This window comes from Phyllostomus discolor, chromosome 2 (assembly GCF_004126475.2).
Source record: "Phyllostomus discolor isolate MPI-MPIP mPhyDis1 chromosome 2, mPhyDis1.pri.v3, whole genome shotgun sequence".
In the NCBI taxonomy this organism is placed as follows: domain Eukaryota; kingdom Metazoa; phylum Chordata; class Mammalia; order Chiroptera; family Phyllostomidae; genus Phyllostomus; species Phyllostomus discolor.
The window spans coordinates 173,433,473-173,457,093 of record NC_040904.2 but is presented as its reverse complement, the minus strand read 5'-3'; the positions used below and the strand labels follow the sequence as shown (position 1 = coordinate 173,457,093).

At 35.1% G+C, this 23,621-nt stretch overlaps 1 protein-coding gene across 3 annotated transcripts in view; it reads left to right on the top strand.

Moving 5' to 3' along the window:
* Positions 1-23,621, top strand: part of CNTN1 (contactin 1) — a 318,439-nt gene that overhangs the window by 180,294 nt on the left and 114,524 nt on the right. For all 3 annotated transcript variants that reach the window (XM_028531929.2, XM_028531930.2, XM_028531933.2), the window contains 6 exons: positions 1,961-2,094; positions 3,471-3,503; positions 8,488-8,620; positions 11,930-12,102; positions 14,052-14,147; positions 20,740-20,946. In XM_028531929.2, coding sequence (XP_028387730.1) covers positions 2,034-2,094; positions 3,471-3,503; positions 8,488-8,620; positions 11,930-12,102; positions 14,052-14,147; positions 20,740-20,946 — 703 coding nt within the window. In that variant the 5' untranslated portion in view covers positions 1,961-2,033. The remainder of the gene's footprint in view (positions 1-1,960; positions 2,095-3,470; positions 3,504-8,487; positions 8,621-11,929; positions 12,103-14,051; positions 14,148-20,739; positions 20,947-23,621) is intronic.

Below are 23,621 nucleotides of genomic sequence, written 5' to 3'. Positions count from 1 at the left end.
TTTATTAAATAATTTTATGGTAAACATTTAACATGTATAATCTCATGCAACCCTTACCATATTCTTGTGAAATAGGCATCCATTCCATATTTTGTGCACATATTTTTTGAATTAGTAGTTCAGGTTTCTTTAGATGAATTCCCAGAAGTGAAATTGGCAGGTCAAAAGGCAGATCCATTTTTAGTTTTTTGAGGAGATTCCATACTGTTTTCCACAGTGGCTGCACCAGTCTGCATTCCCACCAGCAGTGTACTAGGGCTCCTTTTTCTCCACAGCCTTGGCAACACTTGTCGTTTGTTGATTTGGTTATGATGGCCATTCTGACCAGTGTGAAGTAGTCTTTCATTGTGGTTTTAATTTGTATCTTTCTGATGGCTAGTGATGCTGAGCATCCTTTCATATACCTCTGGGTCCTCTGAATGTCCTCCTTGGAGAAGTGTCTGTTCAGGTCCTTTGTCCATTTTTTAACTGAGTTGTTTATCTGTGACCTTCGTAAAGGTTAACAAACTACATCTTTCTTTTTGAGTCCTTTGCCTATGTGCTTGTTCACAGAGGTGTATTCACCACAGAGGTGATGAAGTTTAAGCTGTGGGACCCCTTACTTATGTGATGCTCTTCCAAGACCCTGGGTAAAACCCAACCAATGTAATCATGTAGTCATAAGTTTTGGGGAAATTTATAAAAGCAAAATATTTTAATTAGAATGCAACATAATTTTGTAGCTCAGTTTGTATTATTAAATTGACTAGAAGGTTTTAGTTTTTTTCATATGATAGCTGTAGCAGTGCTTAGTTGTTTTTAACTTCATTTGAAACAATTTTGTTAGATTGTATTGTGACAGCTGTCATATCAGCATGCATTAAAAAAACTTATCAAAATTCATAAACTTTTGTGCAGGCATTTTAATAGTGAACATGGAAGAAGAAACAAAATATTTTCAGCATATTATGCTTTATTATTTCCAGAAAGGTAAAAACACAACTATAATTCAAAAAAAGATTTATGCAGTGTGTGGAGAAGGTGCTGTGACTGATCGAACATGTTAAAAGAGGTTTGCGAAGTTTCTTGGTTCTATTGACATTTTGGGCAAATAATTTTTTGCTGTAGGGGCTGTCTTATAAACTGGAAGATGTTTAGCAGCACCCCTGGCCTCTACCCACTAGAAACCAATAGTGGGAGATAGCTAACATACTCAAACTGTTGAAAATCAATAGTTATTGATGAAGTGAAAAAATATGTCTTTTATTTTATGGACAAAACTAAACAGACTTTTTGGCCAACCCAGTGGCAGTTTTCTCTTCTTGTCCTGAAAGATGGCTCTCCAACCTGTAATGATCTGTCCCCACAACTCCCTGATTCGCCCTTGATGACAAATGAGCAATCATTTCCTTTTTGTGTAATTAATAAATGGAGAAAGTGAAGGGTAACAACTATATTATTAATATATTTTAACATTTAAAACCATCATTTCTGTCAAAAATTTTTCATGAATTATCAACAAGTAATGCTAATATAGCATATAATGTCTGAGTTTGTGTAAAACTCTTATACAAACAATTCTTTGATTGAATCTTTTAACTACCAGCCCTTCAGATAAATTTAATTTTTAATCTTTTGATTTAAAAAATGACATTGAAATATTTACAATTGCACATTTTGTAAAAAAGGTATTAGACTCAATTGTTTAATCGCAGAAACTACAACGTACCCATTGACCAGCCTGCCCTTAGTCACACAGTGTGAGTGTGAGTGTGAGTGTGAGTGTGAGGAGGCAGCTGGAGTCAGGGCCCTGACTCCACTCTTTGTTACAACAGGGGGTTCACAAATGCATTTAAATAAACTAAAACACATTCTACAGACAAGGGATACAAAATAAAATTGATAATGAGATTATCTCAAGAAACAAACATTTTTCCTTCTTTTTGATCCCTTTTTTCTTTCTTCCCTTTTCTTCATGCAGGTGTTTAATATTACCCAACTGCCATAAGCTAAAGCTTTTTTGAAAATTGAACCTAACCTCTACTAAGCACAAGATGAAAATGTGGCTGCTGGTTAGTCACCTTGTGATAGTATCTTTTACAACCTGTCTATCAGGTAAGAAATATCTTTGCATATTCTCCATAAATTATGTCAAAATAACCAATGTGTGTATTCACCTCATTAAATCTGACCTAGAAAGTTAGAATTAATATTGGTATAGTCAGCTGACACTGGGTCAATCAAGTAAATTAACATATATTAAGGTTGACCCTATTTTTAAAATTTACTTTCAATTAAAATTTCACAAGATTTGGTCAATCATGCCATGTACTGGCATGCTGGTAAATGGCTAAAACCTGGATTGCTGAGGGGAAAAAAATCCCTGCCATGTAGCATTTGTCAATTCCAGGGGTGTTAATATCCCTCCTGTAGCCAATTTCAACTTGAAATCATTTAATGTAGTTTTGAAAAGACTGTTAACAACTCATCATTACATGGTATTTTCACTGTATCGATACAATAAACTTATATTATCTCATTAGCATAAATAAAATAAAAAAGTGATAAAATAGTTGGTACTTGATTTTAAGTTTTTGTTATGTTATTTATTTATTTATTTATGTATTTATTAAGTTAATATAATTTAATTTTTATTGCTGGCTGGTCAGTCTTATAAAGACAATTTTAAAAATAGTCCACCAAATATGTACAGACACACTAAGGATAACAAAGCAGTGTTAAGAATGCTGTAGTTTTAGATAAACAAATACTGTATTTCTGTCTTTCAAAGACAAGCATGAAGGATTCAGAAATCTCTCGTACAAGGAGAGGTACATCATATTTCTCTCCGAAGCAGCATGTTTTCTAACAGTCAATTTTTCTAATTCTTTCATCTCAATTACCTTAACTCAGTAAGTACTTGTTGAGTTGCTATTAATTCAAGACATAAATGGATCTTATCATTTATCAATCCTTATTGATTGCTTAACGATGAACTGATAGATATCTTATTGTATGTTATTTATTATTAATGCAATAAAATGTTCCTTTACTTTGGGATTAATTATTATGATGACTTAAAAATCCAAAAAGGATAGTAATTTCATCAGTGCTTAAGGATTTTAATGATATTGATATAAGTACAGAAATTATACAGACACATATAATTATATGCATATATATATATTTTGCAAATATAATAAAGAAAATTTTTGTGGTAGGATTACATGGCTAAGTATTATTTTTATGAATTAAACAAAAATAAACTTATTACTTTAAATATTCATACTAATTTTCTTGACCATAAATTTTAGCACTACAACTATAAAATGCAGAAACAAATATCTACAAGTATATAATGATACTTTAACCTTACTAGTAAAGAGTCAGTAATCTCATTTCATTAACTAGTATCTCAGTATTTGAATGATGTTTGAAACCACAACTTGAAAAGCTGCTTTGGTATTACATCTCTTTCCTTTCATTTTTAGAGTTTACATGGCACAGAAGGTATGGTCATGGAGGTAAGTTGTTGAAAGGGCATCTTTTAAAAATTGCTTTCCTTGAATACATCATATTTAACCTTTGCTTTAAGGTACTAGCTCTGTAAACTTAAAAGCAAATGGTTAATGTTAGGTCACTTGGAAATTTGGTAAGATGGTTTATCTGAAGTCATACAGCTCCATGTTTGATCACCCAAATGAATGAATGGATACAACATAAACAAATATGTTATCACAGCAGCGAAGTCCAACCTTTTCATCTCATGGCACACAGAAACTAATTACTAAAATTCTGCAGCAGACCAAAGAAATACATTTTATTTTTTACTGATCTGACAAAAAATAGGCATAATTTTGATTCATTCACATTGGGCAGCTATTATTGTGTTGGCTGTCACCATTTTTATTTGACAATATAAGAGAAAAGGTGTCAGTGTCTCTGACTAAATAATCAGGTATTGCATGTTTTAAAAATTCTTGTGGCACACCAGTGTGCCAAGGCATACCTGTTAAAAGTATTAGAGGTTGGCAGTAGGTGGAAAATATTCATTGTGGCCTTTTTTCTGTATTCTTTGTAATAATAATCCTATGTTACTGAATTTTGGAACAACATTTTAAATATCATAAAACCCTAACTTATTTTTGAAAGCCTCCTGCTTTTCTGCAAGAGGGAGAACCGAAGGTAGTGAACTTGGAACCTTAGGTCCAGCATAATTAGGAGTCCAAAGATGTTGCAAAAATTATTGTTTGGTATTATTGACTAAAATTAACAATCCTGTTTAGACTCTACTTCAACCCCTGAACAGTTCTTGCCAGACATAGAGGCAGTATAATACAGTGGGAAAAAATAGAGCCTGGAGTAAGACCAACCTGGATCTGCATTTGGAACCTGGTATTCACTTACTATGCTATCTTGTGCAAATGACTTCATTTCTGTGAACCTCAACTTTTCAATATGTAAAAGTCACAGGATTCTTGTAAGGAATTAAAACAAAAAAAGAAAGAATGTGACAATAGCTTCTAGGATAGTGACAGCATAATAGGTGCTCAGTGAATATAGCTGAACTGGTAATTTATAAAAGCCGTTGCTTAGTCATAGAACAGTTAACACTCCAGAAGGATCACTGAGCAATCACTGTGAAAACTTGATGATGCCCCAAGGACGCTCATGCCAGAGCTCGTCAGACAACTTCCCCTCATAGGTGGCTGTAAGGATTCAGAGAAAGAAAAGTCTTAGCCTGAATTTCACCAAAGTTATTTTCATTTCCACCTTGTGAGTTGGGCATCACTACCTGTAGGCTATATAAAGATCAGTAAGGTATGTTACTTGATTTAAAAACCTTACCATATAATAGGGAATAAGAAAAGTTAAGTAACCAATGTGTAAATAAAATATAATAAACACTCTGAAAGAACTACTTTGAGGAATTAAGGGATATTTAATGATTAAGGTAGTAGTTAAGTATTTCAAATGATAGAAATGGAGCTAATCTGAGAGGAAGTGGCACAAATGTTAAGTATAGAGGTGGGAAAATATGAGCTGTGTTAGGACAGTATTTTAAAGAACAGTTGTTCTGCAGGATGTTAAAGAAATTAGATTAGAAAGAATATAATTGTTAAATTAGTTTGGGAAAGGCTAGTTCATTAAAGTGTAACAGTGTGTTATTAATTTTCAATGATATTTATACTACTTCTATAATAAGGATAGTACATGTATTAGTTTCCTAGACCTGCTACCCACAAATTGGGGGGCTTAGGAAAAAAATGGTCTCACAGCTCTGGAGGCTGGAAGTTCAAAACCAAAGTGTTATCATGGCCATGCTCCTCCCTCTGATACCTGTATGGAAAGGCCCCTCCCTTGCCTCTTCCAGCTTCTGTACCCTCAAGCATTCCTTAGCTTATGCAGAAGATACCCAGGCAGTGATGCAAAATACAGTGTTGCTATGAAAAAATGCGATAGGCTGCTCTTGGGCAGGTAAAGCCATGCAACAGAAAATTTTGTGGACTTAACATTTCTGCTGTTAGGTCATAACCTGCCCCTAGTCTTTGTTCTAATAACTGATTGCTGCATGTTCTTGAGACCTCTTTTCATTTTAGTTATGGTAAATTACTGCAGTTTGCCTATTATTCATGATCCTAAAGGGTTGGGGTACCAGACTGTTTATATAAAGCCCAAGCCCTAAATTCCCTTCCTCGTTCTCTCATCAGTGGGGGAAACTGACAGTGAAGATGAGAGGCTGCACTGTCTGGAAGAAGTATGCTTTGAGACAGTTTAAATATTTACTGCATTTCAGGAGAGCTTGTAACACTACCCAGGCCATGGCCACTTTATAACATTGCAAATACTGTAAAAATTCCAATATTAGACTCTGTTCAAATTTTGTCACCATTGCTTTTTTTTTCCAATGGACTTTTCCTGAGACTCTTCTTGTAATATACTTATGTAAAGTTGTGTTTGATAACTAACAGATTGAGATAACATATTACAGAATGATAAATAAAATTGTTTCAAAATGCATATAAAATGAATTAAAAAAACTCTCAAGCATAATTATATTTTCCAAAGGAAAATATACAAAATAGCAAGATGATAGTGAACCATTTCTACATAGGTGAAGTACACTAATCCCATTTTAGATCCTATAAATAGCTGATTATAATGCTCGGGAAACAGAAACGGACAGGAAAAAAGCCACAGCTTTTACAGCTCACTCCCATTTGTAAATTTGACAGCAAGTATTTATATATAATTTCTTTCTTTCTTGTTAACCTTTTTGTTCAAATGTAAGAAATGAACTTACTTCTGCAATAGATTACAGCCATTTTGTAGAAAATAAATAAATTCACATTAAGAGCAGTTCAAAAGAAAGTGTGATTTTAGGTGTCATCTTCAATTAGCTTGAGAAAAGCCATTTATAATCTTTTTCTCTTCAGAAGAATTTACTAAGAAAAACGGCATATGTTTTTAAAATAACACATGTTTAAAACATGATACCTATTTGTTTTCTATTTCATGGGCCCCTGAAACCCTAATACTTCTAAAGCATTATAGCTTGTCATCTAATTTTTCTATAACTCTAGAAACAAAATCATTAAGTGACTACATTTTTTGTTGGTGGAGATCACATTCACATGAATGGATTGTTTGCGGAGCCTTGTGTTACACGCTCCCAGAAAGTTTTTCCCTTCCTCTCAGCACCCTCGTGGAGCTAACAGAGTGGTGACCTCAGATACCCTTTGAGGAAGTTATGAAGTTTACATTCAGAGGTTTACCCTGAGCATTCCAATGAGACTCAAAAGCTTCTTTTTGATGAGAAAATTCATCTTTCAAGGGCCCAGACATGTTCTCAATGTAAATTGTTTATAGTAATTGCTAAACCAGTTAATAGAGCACTTTATTTTTATCAGGCATGAAAATTTTAGAGAAACAAGGGACATATGTTTATAAAATAATGCTTACCAGAAGCACTAATGTAATGTAAAATATGTCCTGTTCTGCTTTTTGATCTAGAAAAAGGGGAAAGGGAAATATCTTAAATGTAATATTTTACTAACATGAAAAATAAATTTAATATTGTGTTGGAAATTAGCTTCATATTTTTATCCCCTAAACGTTTAATTGCCTGTTCCTATAAAGTACAGATGGAAGTGGAATATTCAGAAATACACATATAATTTGTAAAAAACACTTGCCATTGAGAAGAAAAATAGAATTAATTGCTAACTATAAGGCAGGTATACTACTGTCTTACATACATTGTTTCAAAATAATTATCATGGTAATCTAATGAGTAAATTTTGTTATGATCCCCATGTTATGAGGAGTGATACTGAGGCTGGAGAGGCACTGTTTAACACTGCTGAGCAAGATTTAAATGGTGTATTAAACTTCTTGTTCTGGGAAACTGGAGCAAAGCTCTCACCCTCAAGGTCGATGTTAGCGCAGATAAAACATCTCTGTGACATTTGCCTTAAACTTACTATTAAAAATAAATTGGAGAAGTGAACCATAGCTTTGGTCTAGCAAAGACATTACAGTGATCCTGTGCAAGAACATTCCTGCTTCCTAGCCATCCACATCAGTATTAATTCATTTGGGACATGTGGCTCTGTAAAGGGTGCCACCTGAAAGACATGGAGTGATTCTCTTCTCATCTGACTGTGAGGTGGCCCTCTTCCTGTCTAGAAAGGATATCCTGTCAAGAACAACTGCTTTCCATTTGTGTATATTTTTGTGACAGATTTTAAACCAGTGGACTAGTTCCCATATTCATGTAAATTTGCTGATTGTTCTAGATGTTGCAAAGTACCAGTGCCTATCATATGTTTAGAAAAAACAAAGAATCAAAGAAGAACTGACCCAGGAAAGAAACTCATTTCCCCAGAGCATCTAGAAATTCAGTCATTCTCCTTTTCATAAATTGTTAAGCACCTATTTTGTCGCAGACTGCTAGACAGCTAGTTAAGGAGAGTATTATACTGAGCTTATGGACATAATCACCAGTCCTCAAGCATTTGCAATAGTGGAACAGAAAGTTGTATGAGGAATCACACAAGGGGTGTGTTAAGTGCCATAAGCTTAATAGAACACAGATGGGGACCAGCTGAACCTGGGATGGGTGAGATGTGGCTTCCTGAAGGCACTAACTCTGAGGTTAAGTCTCAAAGGGCTGTGCAAATGTTGATAGGAGCAGGAAAGTGAGGTGGTGGTTCTGGAAAGAAGAAAACCATGTGCAAAGGCTCAGAGGAATAAAAACATGTCTTGTTTAAGTTAAACACGGCAACACTGAGTGCTTTGGGAGAAATAATGAGGGGTGGGCAAGAAGAATTTTGAATAAAAAAACAGTGTTTTCCTCAGGATTATGGAGGCAAATAATATTTCGTTTGAATATAATGGAGATTCGGTATGATTGAATTTTTTTCAAAAAACTTTCTTAATCTTTCTAAGTGGGTTTTTTGGCTTATAAACTAGCACAATGTAAAATATTTTTTATTTTTCTTATAGTTTCTGAGGAAGACAAAGGATTTGGACCCATTTTTGAAGAGCAACCAATTAATACCATTTATCCAGAGGAATCACCAGAAGGGAAAGTTTCACTGAACTGTAGGGCACGAGCCAGCCCCTTCCCAGTTTACAAGTAATGTACTTCACTTCTTTTTTCAGAACGGAGCTGTGAACTAAAGATTAGAGACCAGTGTTTATGATGCTGTACTGGAAGCGAAAGCTATAATATAATGCTTTCTACAAAGTCCAGGAACATAACAGAAATATTGGTTTACAAGTTATTTTTAAAAGTTGTTTAATGTACAAATAAACAGTACTTTTCTTAAATATATGCAAATAAATCACTTACTATTTCTTGCAAAGATAATGCCTGTGCCATTTGACATGATCAGTTTAAAAGTGGTGTAATGGAGATCATGCTAAGCATTCAAAACACTAAATGGACACCATGCACATCTGAGGATAAAATGCTCTTGTGTGTATAGGCCTAGATAACTTATACCTACAGACAATGGATAATATTTCCATATTAACTACATTTAAAGTGCTTGTGTAAGTAATTCTAGAAAGCAACATGTTTTTCAATAGCCTCAAATCTATATTTCAAACAACACAGCAAATTGCTTAAATATCTCTACCTACTGAACAACCTATATAAACATTATTTTATTTTGGGGGAAGGACTGTTAATGATATAAAAAATAACTTATTAAAATGTAAGAGTGGTTGTTTTTTTTTTTTTGCTTCAGATGGTTCTGAAAACTTTGTTAACAGTTTCTAGTCTGATTCAAAGAATAAGATTAAAAATTTAACCAAATACCAGTGTGTTTGAATTTCACCTATAGAGTGGTTCCATGAAAACAAAATGAGTGGTTGATGGAGAAATTGGGGGTCCTAGTAGGTTAATGCCATCTGATTTAACTGAAGGGTGTAATTAAAGAAGGCTGAGTTTAATAATGAATTTTTTCTGGATATAAAAATTACTTCCTATTATTACAAAAAGTTGTTATCAAAGAGAATACCATTTTCTCCCATTTTATTCTAATTGAACTCATTTTGTCTTGCCTCTGGCTATAATTACAAAAATTATTCTTAAAATATGAATTTAGAAACAACATCACTACCCCTTTGAAATTATCTTTATTGTTTCAATTTCATGCATGGGAGTGCAATATAAGTAGATATTTTATAAATTATAAATAACACATTTGTTTTGAATGTATTTGATGAGGGAGACTTATTTTTACCCTTAAGCTACGCATAGGGAGTTTATGGACGTGGCATATTGTAACCAGTAGGGGCTCTAGAGACCTAATCTAAACATGTAATTTTACAGAAGAGGAAGCTGAGCCCTGAATAAGTAAATAGATTTTCTTCAGAGTGTGTGAATCACTGACCCAGGACTGAAACACAGGTTTTACGACTTTCAAGGAAACATGTAATTTTCTAGTATGCCTCTTTCTAGATAGGTTGATAGTCTCTCAAAAGCTATGTCCATGATGCTTGTTCTGTGACATTCTGTCTTTGGCATTCATATGTGGAACCTTAGCAAATCAGTCTCCAGGCTGGAAAGGAAGCAACAAAGCAGAAAAACTGTCACAGACAGTGTTCTAGAAACGTGTGCTTCTCCCTGCCACCCCCTTTACCTCCGCTCTCCCGCAACAAAGGCACCAAGAAGCAAAACTTGGCATATCTACAATTTTACACACATTGTTTAGCAACTCCCTATTTCCTCCTCCCTCCAATCCCATTAAGTGTTCTTACCAAAACTTAAAACATAAAAATAAGAAGCCAAACTTCAGTGGGCAAATACATCTCTAACTCCCTCTCACAGGTTTCACAGCACAGAAGTTACCAGAACAAGTGTGACCTATCCACACATTAGTCTAGAGAGCTAGAAGGGAGAAGCAGGTGTTTCATTTTGTTATGAAGGTTGTCTGCTGTTGACAGCAAAATAAGGGAAAAATATAGCTAAGCATTCAGTCCGTTGATGGAAACTTGAAGCTTTAAAATTTTACATAATATTCAGGGCAAGCCATATTCACTTTGGTAATCATGCAATTTGTCATTCACATAATAGTTTTATATTTGTGGCATGTTCTGTGATAGTTTGTTATTCATGGCAACATCCTGAAAGAAATAACAGGAACTTTACCTTCCACTTACCAGCCTTAAGGCTTTTATTATCTTTCCTTGTTCCCCCAAAATAACAAGAACCCCAGTAAAATTGCATTTAACACTTGTGAAAGGAATTACAATATTGTGGATGTTTCTGAAAATTAAATAGAATGGCGAGTTTACCCAAACACAGCAAAACTTAATCATTATGTGACATTAAAGGCAGAGTGAGAGCCACTGGGAAAAACCCATTGCTTTGGCTAATGCTAAGCAAGTTGACAATGGGTGGTCCAAGCAGGGACAGGAGTGGCACCAGCTGAGTGGAAGGGAAGGCTTTCACTGGGCTGCAACTGGTAGTTTTTCAAAATGCAAAGCAAGGTCTCATGTGTTTGCTTTGAAATTGCCTCCTACAGTGTAAAAATTAAAACTAAAAATGTTCCAAACATTTTATTTATTCAGAGATATTCTAAAAGCATTAGGCTTTTTTGGCAAGACTCTCACCCTAATCAGAAATGTGCCAGGCAACAAGCACCACCACCACAGCCCGCCATCTGACCGCAGCTATGGTCTCATAACCTGCGGGAGACCTGGAACCTTAAGGGTACACCCTGATGCAGATGATTATAAAATCAAGCAGGTGGTCGGCTTAATTGAAAACTACTTGCCACATGCATTCTTCCTATCATCTCACTGAGCAAGGTGGATTCTGGCTTCCAGTCAGTTTATTTATAATATAATCCCTATAAACATATCTGCGACATTACATTTGTGGCTCAGAGACCAAAACTCAATTGACTTTTATCATTTTCAAATTGTGTGATTGACCTCTGTGGTCAGAATATGCCATATACTGAGAAAACCCTGATTTCAATTAGTTTGTTTTATTAAACTTACTTTGATATTAAAGTCATATATTGACATATTATTTTATATTTTCTGCTAGAGTAATGCTTTTAATATTTTAAATACCATGCCTGCGCATATATGTGTTGAACTAGTGCATAGATGGGTATCATTTATAAACCATGTATAGCAGCTAAGAAACAAATTTATCTAGAAAGCTCAAGAAAATATTTGTTCTTTGGGATACTTCCTGAGACAAAAAGGAAGTATTTCATGTACTTGAACCTTTCTGTGCATGAACTGAATTATAAATCATGAGCTCAAAATATGCTATTATAAGGTGTGAAGAAATGCCACACTGAGTCATCTATTTAATTGCCTGAATTCACAACGAGCTGCCTCCATATTATTTTAGAATGATGTTAGCCAAGTATGAAGGTCACAGTGACCTTTGGATGACATTTACTTCTTTTTCTCATAGGTGGAGAATGAATAATGGGGATGTCGATCTGACAAGTGATCGGTACAGTATGGTAGGAGGAAACCTTGTTATCAACAACCCTGACAAACAGAAAGATGCTGGAGTATACTACTGCTTAGCATCAAATAACTATGGGATGGTGAGAAGCACTGAAGCAACCCTGAGCTTTGGATGTAAGTAATTGTAACTTTAAGAAGCACAAGTGTGCTTTTTAAAACTTAGATGTTATCATAAGAGTTTGGCAAGAAGAGCAATAAGGAAGAAAGAAACCTCCACAGATGAGGTGGGTCTTACATGATTAGTGGGGCCTTAATTGAATAGAGAAGAAAAAATTTCAGGACAGCAAAGCATCATGAGAGGCATTATAAATGAACTTGAAATAGTGAAATATAACATCAGAAAGTGAACTAAGGCCTCATACTGAAAGATCTTGAATAACTTCTAAAAATTAGCACCAATGGAAATGCATTCTCATTGGGGTGATATCATTCTGAGGGGAGTGAAAGCTGGTTCTTGGTGGGGGGAGAAATCATCCTAGATATTACAGCATAATGGTTGGTGACTCTCCAAAACTCAACTGCTTGAAGAAATCTCATCCCTTAATACTTAATTTCTTTTACTGGGAATAAACTAAATTATAATTTAATTATTTTTAAGTTTAAATTAAATAAAATGCCTCTTTTCAGAGGCAATAATGAAAAATATTTTGAGAAACACTGTGCCAAACTAAAAGTTAGAGGTTGTTCTGAAGTAATATTGCGCATTGGGAGAGGCCTTGGACTAGATGTTCTGCAGTATGTGATTTTATAAGTCAGCATGTAAACCTTTTTGCAAAATTGGTTATAGGATGAAAATGACATTTGAGAGGACCCATGTGGTAGTGATTACCAGGAGACAAGGAAACAGGGTCAGGAGGCACACTCAGGCTAAACTGGTGTGATAGCGGGACTGTGAGTAATGAACAGTCTTTGAAGCATTAACTGACAGGTTGCATTGCGCTGACAGAAAGACCTTAACTAAATATATATTTTTCTTTATATTTATTGTTGACTCTATTACAAATGTCCCCATCTTTCCCCTTTTTCCTTCCTCCTTCAAGCCTCCTTTCCCCCTCTCCTCTGGCCATCACCGCACTGTGGTCTGTGCCCACGGTGTGTACATATATGTTCTTTCAAAGTCTAGTTAAAGGGCAGAAATATTCAGTTCTCCTGAAAAATGGGATGGGAGAAAATAAAACCAAATTCAAGGTTGGTTGGAAGCATTTAAAGTGTTTAAGGTTGGTTGCTTCATACTCACAGGTTAAGGTAACATAAGTTATCCATGTTGAAATGTCAGCTAAGTATTTGAGGACAGGAATGGAATTCAAATGAAATATTAAGTCTAGAAATGTAGACATTCAGTGTTCTCTGGGAAAAAGGTAACAATTGGATGATGACTTTCGTGATATAAATATATTGAGAAATAACAATTAGATGTTATAAGTTGGGTACTGATGACAGATAACAAACAGGGGATGAGGCAGAACAGAAAAGATGAGCCCCAGTAAAACAAATGAAGAATCAAGTCAAGTATTGAAAAACCAAGCAAAATAGAAGTTCCAAATACACAGGAAGGAGTAAAGGAAATGAGAATTGAGGAAAATGCAGAATTTGAAAAGGAACACTAGACTGGCGACCTTCATAGTCCTCAACGAGGGTCTGCTTTTCACCCAACTCCTCCCTCAGGAAGGAAAATACAAATGAGTCCATGTCTTTGTTATTTCTCTTTACTTACTTTCTTTGGTTGATCCCTGGTTTTGTCTGTGCCCCTTGATTTTCCAAATATCCTTATTGAGGTTATTCCTAAATGTGAAGCAAAAGTTTAGGATATCTGTAATCTTCAGGGTTGTCAGAGGAGTTATGTATGCTGTTACCAATATCCAAAAGCTTAAATTCCCCACAGAATTCTTGTGTAACATGTGTAAATCCAACACATAAAAACTGGGAATTGACTTTGCTCGGCTTTACTGAACTACCTCAGGAGAATCGTATCAGAAGTGAATTAGTAGCTGAAAGGGAAGCTTTAATGGATATCTCTTTCTATGGACCAGACAGTGAATGTTTCCTTCTTGTTTCATAATTAGATCTTGACCCTTTCCCACCTGAGGAACGTCCTGAGGTCAAAGTGAAAGAAGGGAAAGGAATGGTGCTTCTCTGTGACCCTCCGTACCATTTTCCAGGTAACCACAGTCCTCTATGACTGTAAGCCTCTGTGGGGTGACATGGGCAAGTTTTTGTTTTCTTAACAATGATGGTACACTTATAGGTAAATTAGACTCAATGTTTGCTTAACCTAATAATGTATCATGTACTAGTGGTTACAGGTACATTCTCCTTTGGCTCTTTAATCACTTGACCCTAATTCCAAATATCTATGATCATTTTAGTTTATAAACAATATCTATTTTGGACTATGTTCCCATCAGTATTTCTGTTACACTGGAGAAAATATGATATATTTTCTTCACATTATTCCTGAATTAGAATGGTACTGATGAGTGATATATAATCAGCCATTTTATTAATAATTCAACATCTACAATATACTATGAGCTATAATTAAACACCAGAAAGAGATAAATACATGATAAAATTAATCTCATTAAGAACACCAATCTGCATTCAATTTAGAAAGGTGATAAATTAAGTGTCATCTGTTACAAGTTTTAATATTTGAATACATGTTTTCAGTAATTTGATATAGCTGAAATAAAAGCTGCAAAAGTGCTAATTAAAACATGAATGCTTCATGTATTTTCAATAATTTTCACTTCTTATATTTATTAAATATCTCTTGAAATAAAATATAAATATTACTTTTTTACACTGAAGAACTGTTTTGTGTGTTTTTTATTTTTATAGTTCTATTATTATGCCATAAATTTAACTTTTTGCATAAATTTAACTTTTTAAATATTTATTTATGCCATAAATATTTCCATAGAGAATTAAACATGATAGGCTGCTATAAATCATTTTGTATAGAATATATTAATCTGGTATATATACTCTATTCCAATTATGCATAAAATCCAATTATTTATATATCAAATGTTGGTAATTATCTTTCTAATAACTATAAGAAAGACTACTAATTAATAAATATAGGAGGAAAGTATAGATTCAAAATGTAACAACTTTTAATGAGAGAACAGTTTTTTTCTTTGAAGAACTGTGAAAACCATGAAAAAAATTTTCTCATCTTTATAGTATTTTGTACAAAGTAAATGATCATAAATAGCCAATGACCATAATCAGCACTGGAAAGATGGACTTCATTCAATCACTTATTCACTCAACAATCTCCTGTGAGCACTTATTTGGTATTAGGCACTGTTTATGCAGCAGGAATACCTCAGTGGATAAAACAAGAAAAGCTCCCACTCGGAGACCTTCTACAGGGAGAGACAGACATAGATGAGATAAATAGTTAAAAGATATGGCATGTTAAATATTAATAAATAAGCTCTAGGAAGAAAAATTATGCGGGGAAAGTTGGAGAGGAAGTATTGAGGGGATGGCTGAATTTACATAAAAGCTATCACTGAGAAGGTAACTTTGAATTAATGTTAACTTTGCAGATATCTGGGGGACAAACATGCCAGGCATATACCACAGCAAGGACAAAGGCCTGAAGTGGGACTGTGGAGGAAGAACAAATAAGCCAGGGTGGCTGAAATAGAGTGATTAAGATAACGGGTAGTAAGAAATGAAATCCGAAAGATACAAGAGCTATTTCACATAGGACCCTATAATTCATAGCAATTATGTTGACTTTTATTTTGACATTTGTGTTGGAGGGCAATATATGGTAATAATAGTGAAGGTGGGAAGAAGTGGTTAAAATTAAAGATAGGTTTTGAAAGAAAAGCCAAGAGGACTGGCTGGTAGACTTTATGTAAGATATAAGAGAAACAAAGGAGTCAAGGATGGCACCAAAATTCTTGTCATGAGCTCTAAAGAGAATGGAGAAACAGGTATGGACATGTTAAATGTGAGATGCCTTGTAAACTTCCAAATGGAGCTGTCAAAAGTTAGGAGTTCTATATGAGTGTGGTGCCTAGTGGCATTGTTTGAGCTGGGAGTGTCAATTTATGATTCATTATTATATACATTGTTTTCAAGGCCACAGGACTGCATGTAGTTACCTAAGGGATTACTGTATTTTTCACAGTATAAAATGCACTTTTTCACCACATTTTTTGCTTCAAAATTTTTTTCCTGTTCTCCTCCTTTAAAACCTAGGTGTGTCTTATGGTCCTAAAAATAGATGCACCTAGGTTTTAGAGGAGGAAAATAGGGGAAAAAAATTTGAAGCAAAAAATGTGGTGAAAAGGTGCACCTTATAGTCTAAAAAATATGGTAGCATAGATAGAAAAGGGGTAGAAAAGGTCCAAAGAACAAGCTTTGATATTTTCCTGAGATAAGCCTTGCTTTCAGTCTCTGTGGCATTTTTAACTACTATGCTGAATAAGGAATTTCATGGACAAATACAAGGTTTGTAGAAGATTCAAATATTTAAGCCAAATGAGTTAATTAGCTCTTTATCCTGATAAAGATACATACATTTAGTCAAGGAGCCCCTACCCTTTGCAACAGCATGGATGCAACTGGAAAGCATTATGCTAAGCGAAATAAGACAGGCGGTGAAAGACAAATACCATATGATCTCACCTTTAACAGGAATCTAAACAACAAAACAAAGAAACAAGCAAAATATAACCAAAGACACTGAAATAAAGAACAGACTGACAGTTCAGAGGGGAGAGGAGAGGGAATTTCAGGAGAAAAGGGAAAGGGTTTACAGGAACAAGTATAAGGACACATGGATAAAAACTAGGGGCGGGTGGAAATGGGAGGGAGGAGGGCAGGGTTGGGTGGGTGGGTTGGGATGGGAGTAAAAGATAGAAAATTGTACTGCAACAACAATTTAAATAAAATTTAAAAAAAAGAAAAAAGATACATACATTTACATGCATAGGCAGCAGGTGAGAGTGAGTGAGTGAAGGGGCCAGAAACTAAGTTGGTCTTTTAAATAAATCCAAGAAATAAAATTAGTCAGATTAGAATGTAAATAGCTCTTTATCTTCTTCACTCGGGTTGTGTTATAAGTAGGTTATGATCTCTTTAAACATAAGAAATACTCAATTCTCAACCATTGTGTGTGTGTGTGCTATTTTACTATCTCCATGCCATAAGTCTTCTTCCTAAATGCAGTTACATTGAGGTCTTGCACTTTGTCATTTAGATCTTCACAGGGTCAAAAGTGGAAAGGAAACTGTATTTTGGTTCTGAACTTCAAAGAATGTATTATGCAACTATTCATAGTTGTCAAGTTCTGTTGCTCTAGTAGGTGACCCGATAACCTGGATTCAGTTCTCACTGTATCAAGTCAACACAGGCATATCTACGTCTCAGTTTCCTCGTTTGAAATTGGGTGATAACTCCCGTGCCACCTACTTCATGGAGCTTGTTACGAGTTTCAATATTGATAAAGTATTTTAAAGTGGTAAAGTAGATATATAATTTCTACTGGAGTAATATTAAAGTAAATAAAATGTGTTTAGTACATTTAACATTTGAATCTTTTATTATTAAATATTATTACTACACCAAAGATTATTTATTCACAATATATAAATGTTGCCTCTCTCATTTACATATAGGAAAAAGATCCAAGAGCAAAGTCTCAACTTTTACAACCATTATATTTTTCTATGGATTTGGGCATCCTACTATTTTTCACAAAGGGGAAAACTCTGATTTGGTCTAGTTTACTCATTTATCAAGAATAATTGTACACAAGCATATCATTACAGTTGTACATTTAATTTTAAAACATTTGATATGCAACTGATTGCCTTGTACCTAGAAGATCGTAAGTGCTCAACAAATATTTGAAGAATGAGGGAGTGAAAAAATAAATAAATGTGTTCATTAATTGATGGATGTGTAGTATTTACAATTTCACTGGAAGGTATATTTACCTGTTAAGATTGTGTTTTATTAAGTAGCAATCAATAATTCATGAATGTGTTTGACTTCTCAAACTCCTCAATCCTAGAAAAATGAAAATGTAATGCTTTATTTCTGACTGATTATCTTTCAATATTACCATCATGAATTGAGTTAACACATCTCACAAAATATAAATCATATATGTGTATATTGAGAGACAATACAGAAAAATGTTCATCATTCAAAGGGCAGATACTAGTGACAAAATACAGAATACCTAATAATAGACATAGGTGTGAATTTTTAAATGAATAAGAAAGAATACTCTTGAAAAAATAATTCCTGGCATGTTGAACATTATGTTAAAAGAAGCCAATAGAATAAAAAGGTCAGCAAACAGGAATGGGAGAGCACAATAGAGACTGTACAAGCCACAGTATAAGTTGGTATACATTTCTTTCTAAACAAGTTTAATGTGTAGTTTACTACGGGTATCAAAGCACTGATTAGAAGCTATAGTGATTTTGTTGGCATAGGTAAATTTTGTTCTACTGAGTTTAATTTTTTTAAAAAAGCACAAACTTCTTCTTCTAGAAAGTTTGTAAATTATTTTTCCAGGGAGCACTAAAGTACTTCGGAAATATTTCAAGGAGAAACATACATTATTTAACGAGGTTAGGTAAGTGACATATTGAAAAATAATGCACTGAAACTAGCCAAGCGCCCCGTAGTTGCCCCAAACAAATCTATCCTGTCATATAGTCCTCACTCTCTGGAAGCAAAGGGAAGGAATCTCAGACATTGCTCAAAAAAAAGCAACATTTCTGAAACAGGTGCTCACACTTACTCTTCCTAAACAAATGATTTTACAGTAATTTATTATTTAAGCCATTCAATAGTGCTAAGAATAAAATATGTGCTGGCCTTTTCAGAGATAGTTAATTTTACCATCTGCATGGGTCAGGGGAAGGCAGTTAAAAAGATAGTCCATTGAGTCCCTGTGAAAACTGAATCAGAACCTAGCTCTTGACTGCCAAAAGTAAGCATTATGCTTAGGTTGGAGAGAGGCAGGGCAGCTATCACACCAATCTTGCAATGGCTTTGGTAGTGGTGTGCTGGAGAGGGAGGTTACAAAATCACTTCTGCCTCCCTCCGGATAGCTGTGCGGGCTTGGGCTAGTCAATCAACCTGGCTAAACCTCAGTGGCCCTGTTTAAAAATGGCAACAGCAATTCCTGCCTTTGTTTTAATGAGAAGTGATAGCTTCTAATGTATTACAATGATTATTTTGTTCAGGTGAATGGCTTATGAGCAGGCTAAATTTTCTTAGGTGAATTTTCATGTATTGATAGTATAAGTCCCACAGGGGCAAAGATGACATCTGCCTGGTTTAGCAGCACCTAGAAGGTCCTCAGTGTGTATTAAATAAGGAAAGTGGAGAGTCCACATCGGGCATTAAATCAGCCAGACCAATTGCTCTACAGTCTAAGACTTAGGTTGATACTGACATAAATCAGCATAAGGATAACTATTAAAGTAATATAATTATTCACAGATATAAATGTCCAAAAAGATATATGCTAATGATAACTCTGTTAGAAAGTTATGAGAGTTTAATATTCCTTCTCTTTTAACTTCATCTGTATTTTCTGTTTATTTCCATAATATAAGTATACCACTTCTATCATTAAAAATTAAGATTAAAACAAGAATAATGTAATTGTCTTCATTTACTTCCCTGATGTTGTAAATTAGCTGGAGAAAATTATGAAGCTAATCTAAACGGACTACCCTGGATTGTTATTCTCAAGAAATCCTTGTAGCATTTCATAGTCAGCTCTCTCTACTTTGACAGCTCTACCTGTCACCGAACTCCCTAAAGCAAAAGGGTAGTGTGCCATAATTATTTTATTTTTTAAAGATCTTGATCTTCCACCATTTCACACCTAAAGGCCTATCCAACTTGACATAAGAAATCCCCTCTTACAATCTTCCTGGTGGCAGGTGTCCTCACATGGTCATGGTGTGTTGCTAGGAAACCAACTTTTTGTGACTGAGAAGCACACAATGCCCGTAGTTCCCTCCTGTATGTTACAACCATGCATGACTTCTGGGGAGTAATCTGCAAAGCAGGTAAGGGAGATAGGAATAGAAAGCAGTATGAAAAGCAGCAAATTAATGGGGAAATTCAGCTTTTGGCCATACCAGCCAGTATATTCAGCCAAAGGAATTTTCTGTGATTGAGCTACCATATGTTAGACTTCCTAATATTGAAGAAAACCAGTAGCATGCATGTCTCTGTTTGTGTGGTTTTTTACTTTTAATGTGACCAGAATAGGTTATATAAACTCGTGTCTAAATCTATAATTTAGAATAGGAGTACAAAAAAATATATATAAAGCCACAGCATGGTTAGTGATATTGATTTTATTTTTAAAATGCAGTAAGAAAAATGGGTCATGGACTTTGAATTATCAGACCTGGGTTCCAAAATGCCAGTTCTATTTAATAGTTATATAATTCTAAGCAAGACATGTAATGTCTCTGAGTTTCACTAATTCATCAGTGGGATAGAAGAATATTAGTAGTCCATAAAACAATTAAGAGAGGTACAATTGCTTAGCATCATGTTTATGGTATATTCACTCAAACTATAGTAGCTTTTAGAAAATTGGCACTGTTTGTCTTGGCCGACTTCCAACGTATGCTCTACAATAGCCTAGATTAGATGATGGGCTAGCTTGTTACTGAAAAACGAAGTCTTTGCTTTTGGAGAAGAGCTTAATAGTTAGTAGACAATGTTTTTTTTTTCTAGATGATCTTAGCTACCGCTGGCTTTTAAATGAATTCCCTGTATTTATCACAATGGATAAACGGAGATTTGTGTCTCAGACGAATGGCAATCTCTACATTGCCAATGTTGAAGCATCAGACAGAGGCAATTATTCCTGCTTTGTATCCAGTCCTTCTATTACAAAGAGTGTATTCAGCAAGTTTATCCCACTCATCCCACTACCTGAACGTAAGTATTTTATTTGTTATATTGTTTTTGCAAGGTTGTCTGCTCATGGAATCCTTGCAGTAATGAAAAAGAATGTCCTGTGGGGAGATGAACTATCTGCTCAGTCAGAGCAAACAGAGGATGTACCCTTTTCTGGTATGGATCTTTCCTTGCTTTTCCAGTAGAGGCGATTTACATCATAAAAGTGACCTTAGATGGCAGAGCCTGGATTTGTTGCCTCTAGTTCAGGGAATGCAAAAGACTGATTCATTAACCAAATACCAACACAATCATACCTTGGTATTCCTAGGCTTTGGAACTCATCAAACGCTGCACTCATCACATTTTGATGAGAAAAAAATGTTTCAGCACTTGCTTGGGACTCGTCGCACATGCTAGAATGTGTATGAGTCATGATGCCAGCCCGCAAGAGAACATGCTTCATCGTTCAGTACTCCTCAGTTTTGCCACTTGTCAGGAGTTCCAGAACAAATTAACGAGTTACAAGGGGAATTAATTAATTAATTACAAAGCGAATCATTGGCATCTGCTTATTTTCATGGCCATCCCCACTTCTTATTAAATTCATGAAAGAGAACAAATAATAAGATTAAAAACTATATTATTACAGAATTAGGGAAAAAGGCAGTGGGATCAATTTGATGTTTTTAAGGAACTATTTACATGAAGCAAATCAATATATGGATCACTTTTCTAATATAAGCAGTTAGCTATGCATTACTACTATGGCACCATAAGCAATAACCACTGACATACTTGACTTTTCCCAGGCTCCAATTAAACTACTCTTCTTTTTTAAATATACCACCTCTTGAAAAGATCAGATTGCAATGTATTTGCTTACTTCACATTGCTTTTATGTCATGCTGCTATACTCATATCACAGAGTTCAAGTTTCTGAACAGCTACTGGGTTCTTTGTTGACAGATTTAGGTTTGTTTTTTGCCTCTACCCTTAAGTAGGGCATGATAATGGAGAAATTGTCATCATGTCACTGTGATTCCATTTTTATTACTCTCCTCAAGATAGCGGTCATGTGGTTGGTATTTAATCACAGTAGTATTAACATAAGAAATATTCAAACCTGTAGAGAATTTTTATAATAGTTTATTTGAGCCAAACTGACTACATATACTGGGGTCAAGATTTCAAATGCTCCAGAAAATAACAGTTTTGGAGTTTCTTTTGTGCATTTGAGATTAAGGAGAGACCATAAAGAAGATTACATGAAGGTGGAAGGAAGCAAGGCAGAGAGACTGGATTACAGGATAAAGAGGTTATTTGCTTTCTTAGGAGTAGTTAAGCCTTCCAGGGGTATTACTTCTGACACCTCAAAGGCTTGTTAACCTAGCTGCCCAAGAATGATGTGATGGATGGGGCTGGCTTAAAAAACCCTCACTAAAGAAGTTTTAGGCCTGAGGCATGACCATCCACCGTAACCTACCCAGTTAGGAATCTGTGATCAGATCACCCTATGAAGTTACTTTCTACAGAACCCCGTTTTTCCCTTCCGTAGTAGATACTCTCACACACTACTTCACAGAGTTAAAAAGAGCCATGAAATACAAACTCCTTTAATTTTGTTTCTTATTCTTCCCCAGAAATTTGGCTTCTATTTACTTCTTACTTTTTAACTTGGTGAGAGAAGTATTTCTCCTCCTGTTTAAGCTAATCCCTCCAGTTGCCCTCGTTCATATCCCGTTTGACTTTAGGGATTTCACTACATCACTTAATTTCTTTTCTGAATCTTCTTTCCTCTTCCATTCTTTCCTCCACCCACACACATATTCTTTTGTATTTGTTGTGAACAATCTTGAGTAATCAAAACAACTTTTTATTTGCTAAATCCAAAGGCAGGTTTTCGGTCTGATTCTGTATGAACTATGACTCCGTTGGTCGGGTCAGCCTCTCTCGAACTTTCCCTTCTTTGCCTAATTCCCCTGACTCCTTCCTCTCTTTCTTCATCTCTCACTCACCTCCCTGACAAATGCTATGCAGTATCCTTCACCAGATCTTCCTCTGTCTTGTGTTTCATTCTAATCATTTTTTTGTAGATATTTTCTCTCATTTATACCTTTTAACAGTAGCCCTGTGCAGATGGCTCCCAATTTGCATCTCTAAAACTTTCCCCTGTGCTTAGAGTCTTTAATTCCTAACCTCCTGGACTTTTCACACAGAAGTTTCTCAAAGACATTCAACAAAAAATGATCCAAACACACCTATCTTCCCTTGAAACCTCTTCTCCTGTTCTTATCTCATTTAGCAATCTCACTGTATTTCCACTACCTCACGGTAACATTTTTAATCAACAACTTCCCTCCTCTCATCTGAAGGACAGTGAATTCAGTGGTTCTCAATTAGTATATAAACACTTGGGAAATTTGAGGAAATGTGGAACCCGGAGATGCTGGTTCAGCAGGCCTGGGCTGTGACCCAGGAGTCTGCAGGGTTGACCAGCATCCCAGATGATTCTCATGAACTGGAAATGTGATCTACACCTCGAGAAAATATTGATTCAAGCGGTAGTCCTCTTGATTCTGCCTCCAAAACTTCACTTGGATCTTTCTACCCTTTCTGCTCCCCTTGTCACTGCCCTAGCTCACACCCTCATCTGCTTTTTTCTGACTTTATGAAACACCCTCCCCTAGACCTCTGACTCCACTCTGTTTCTCTTC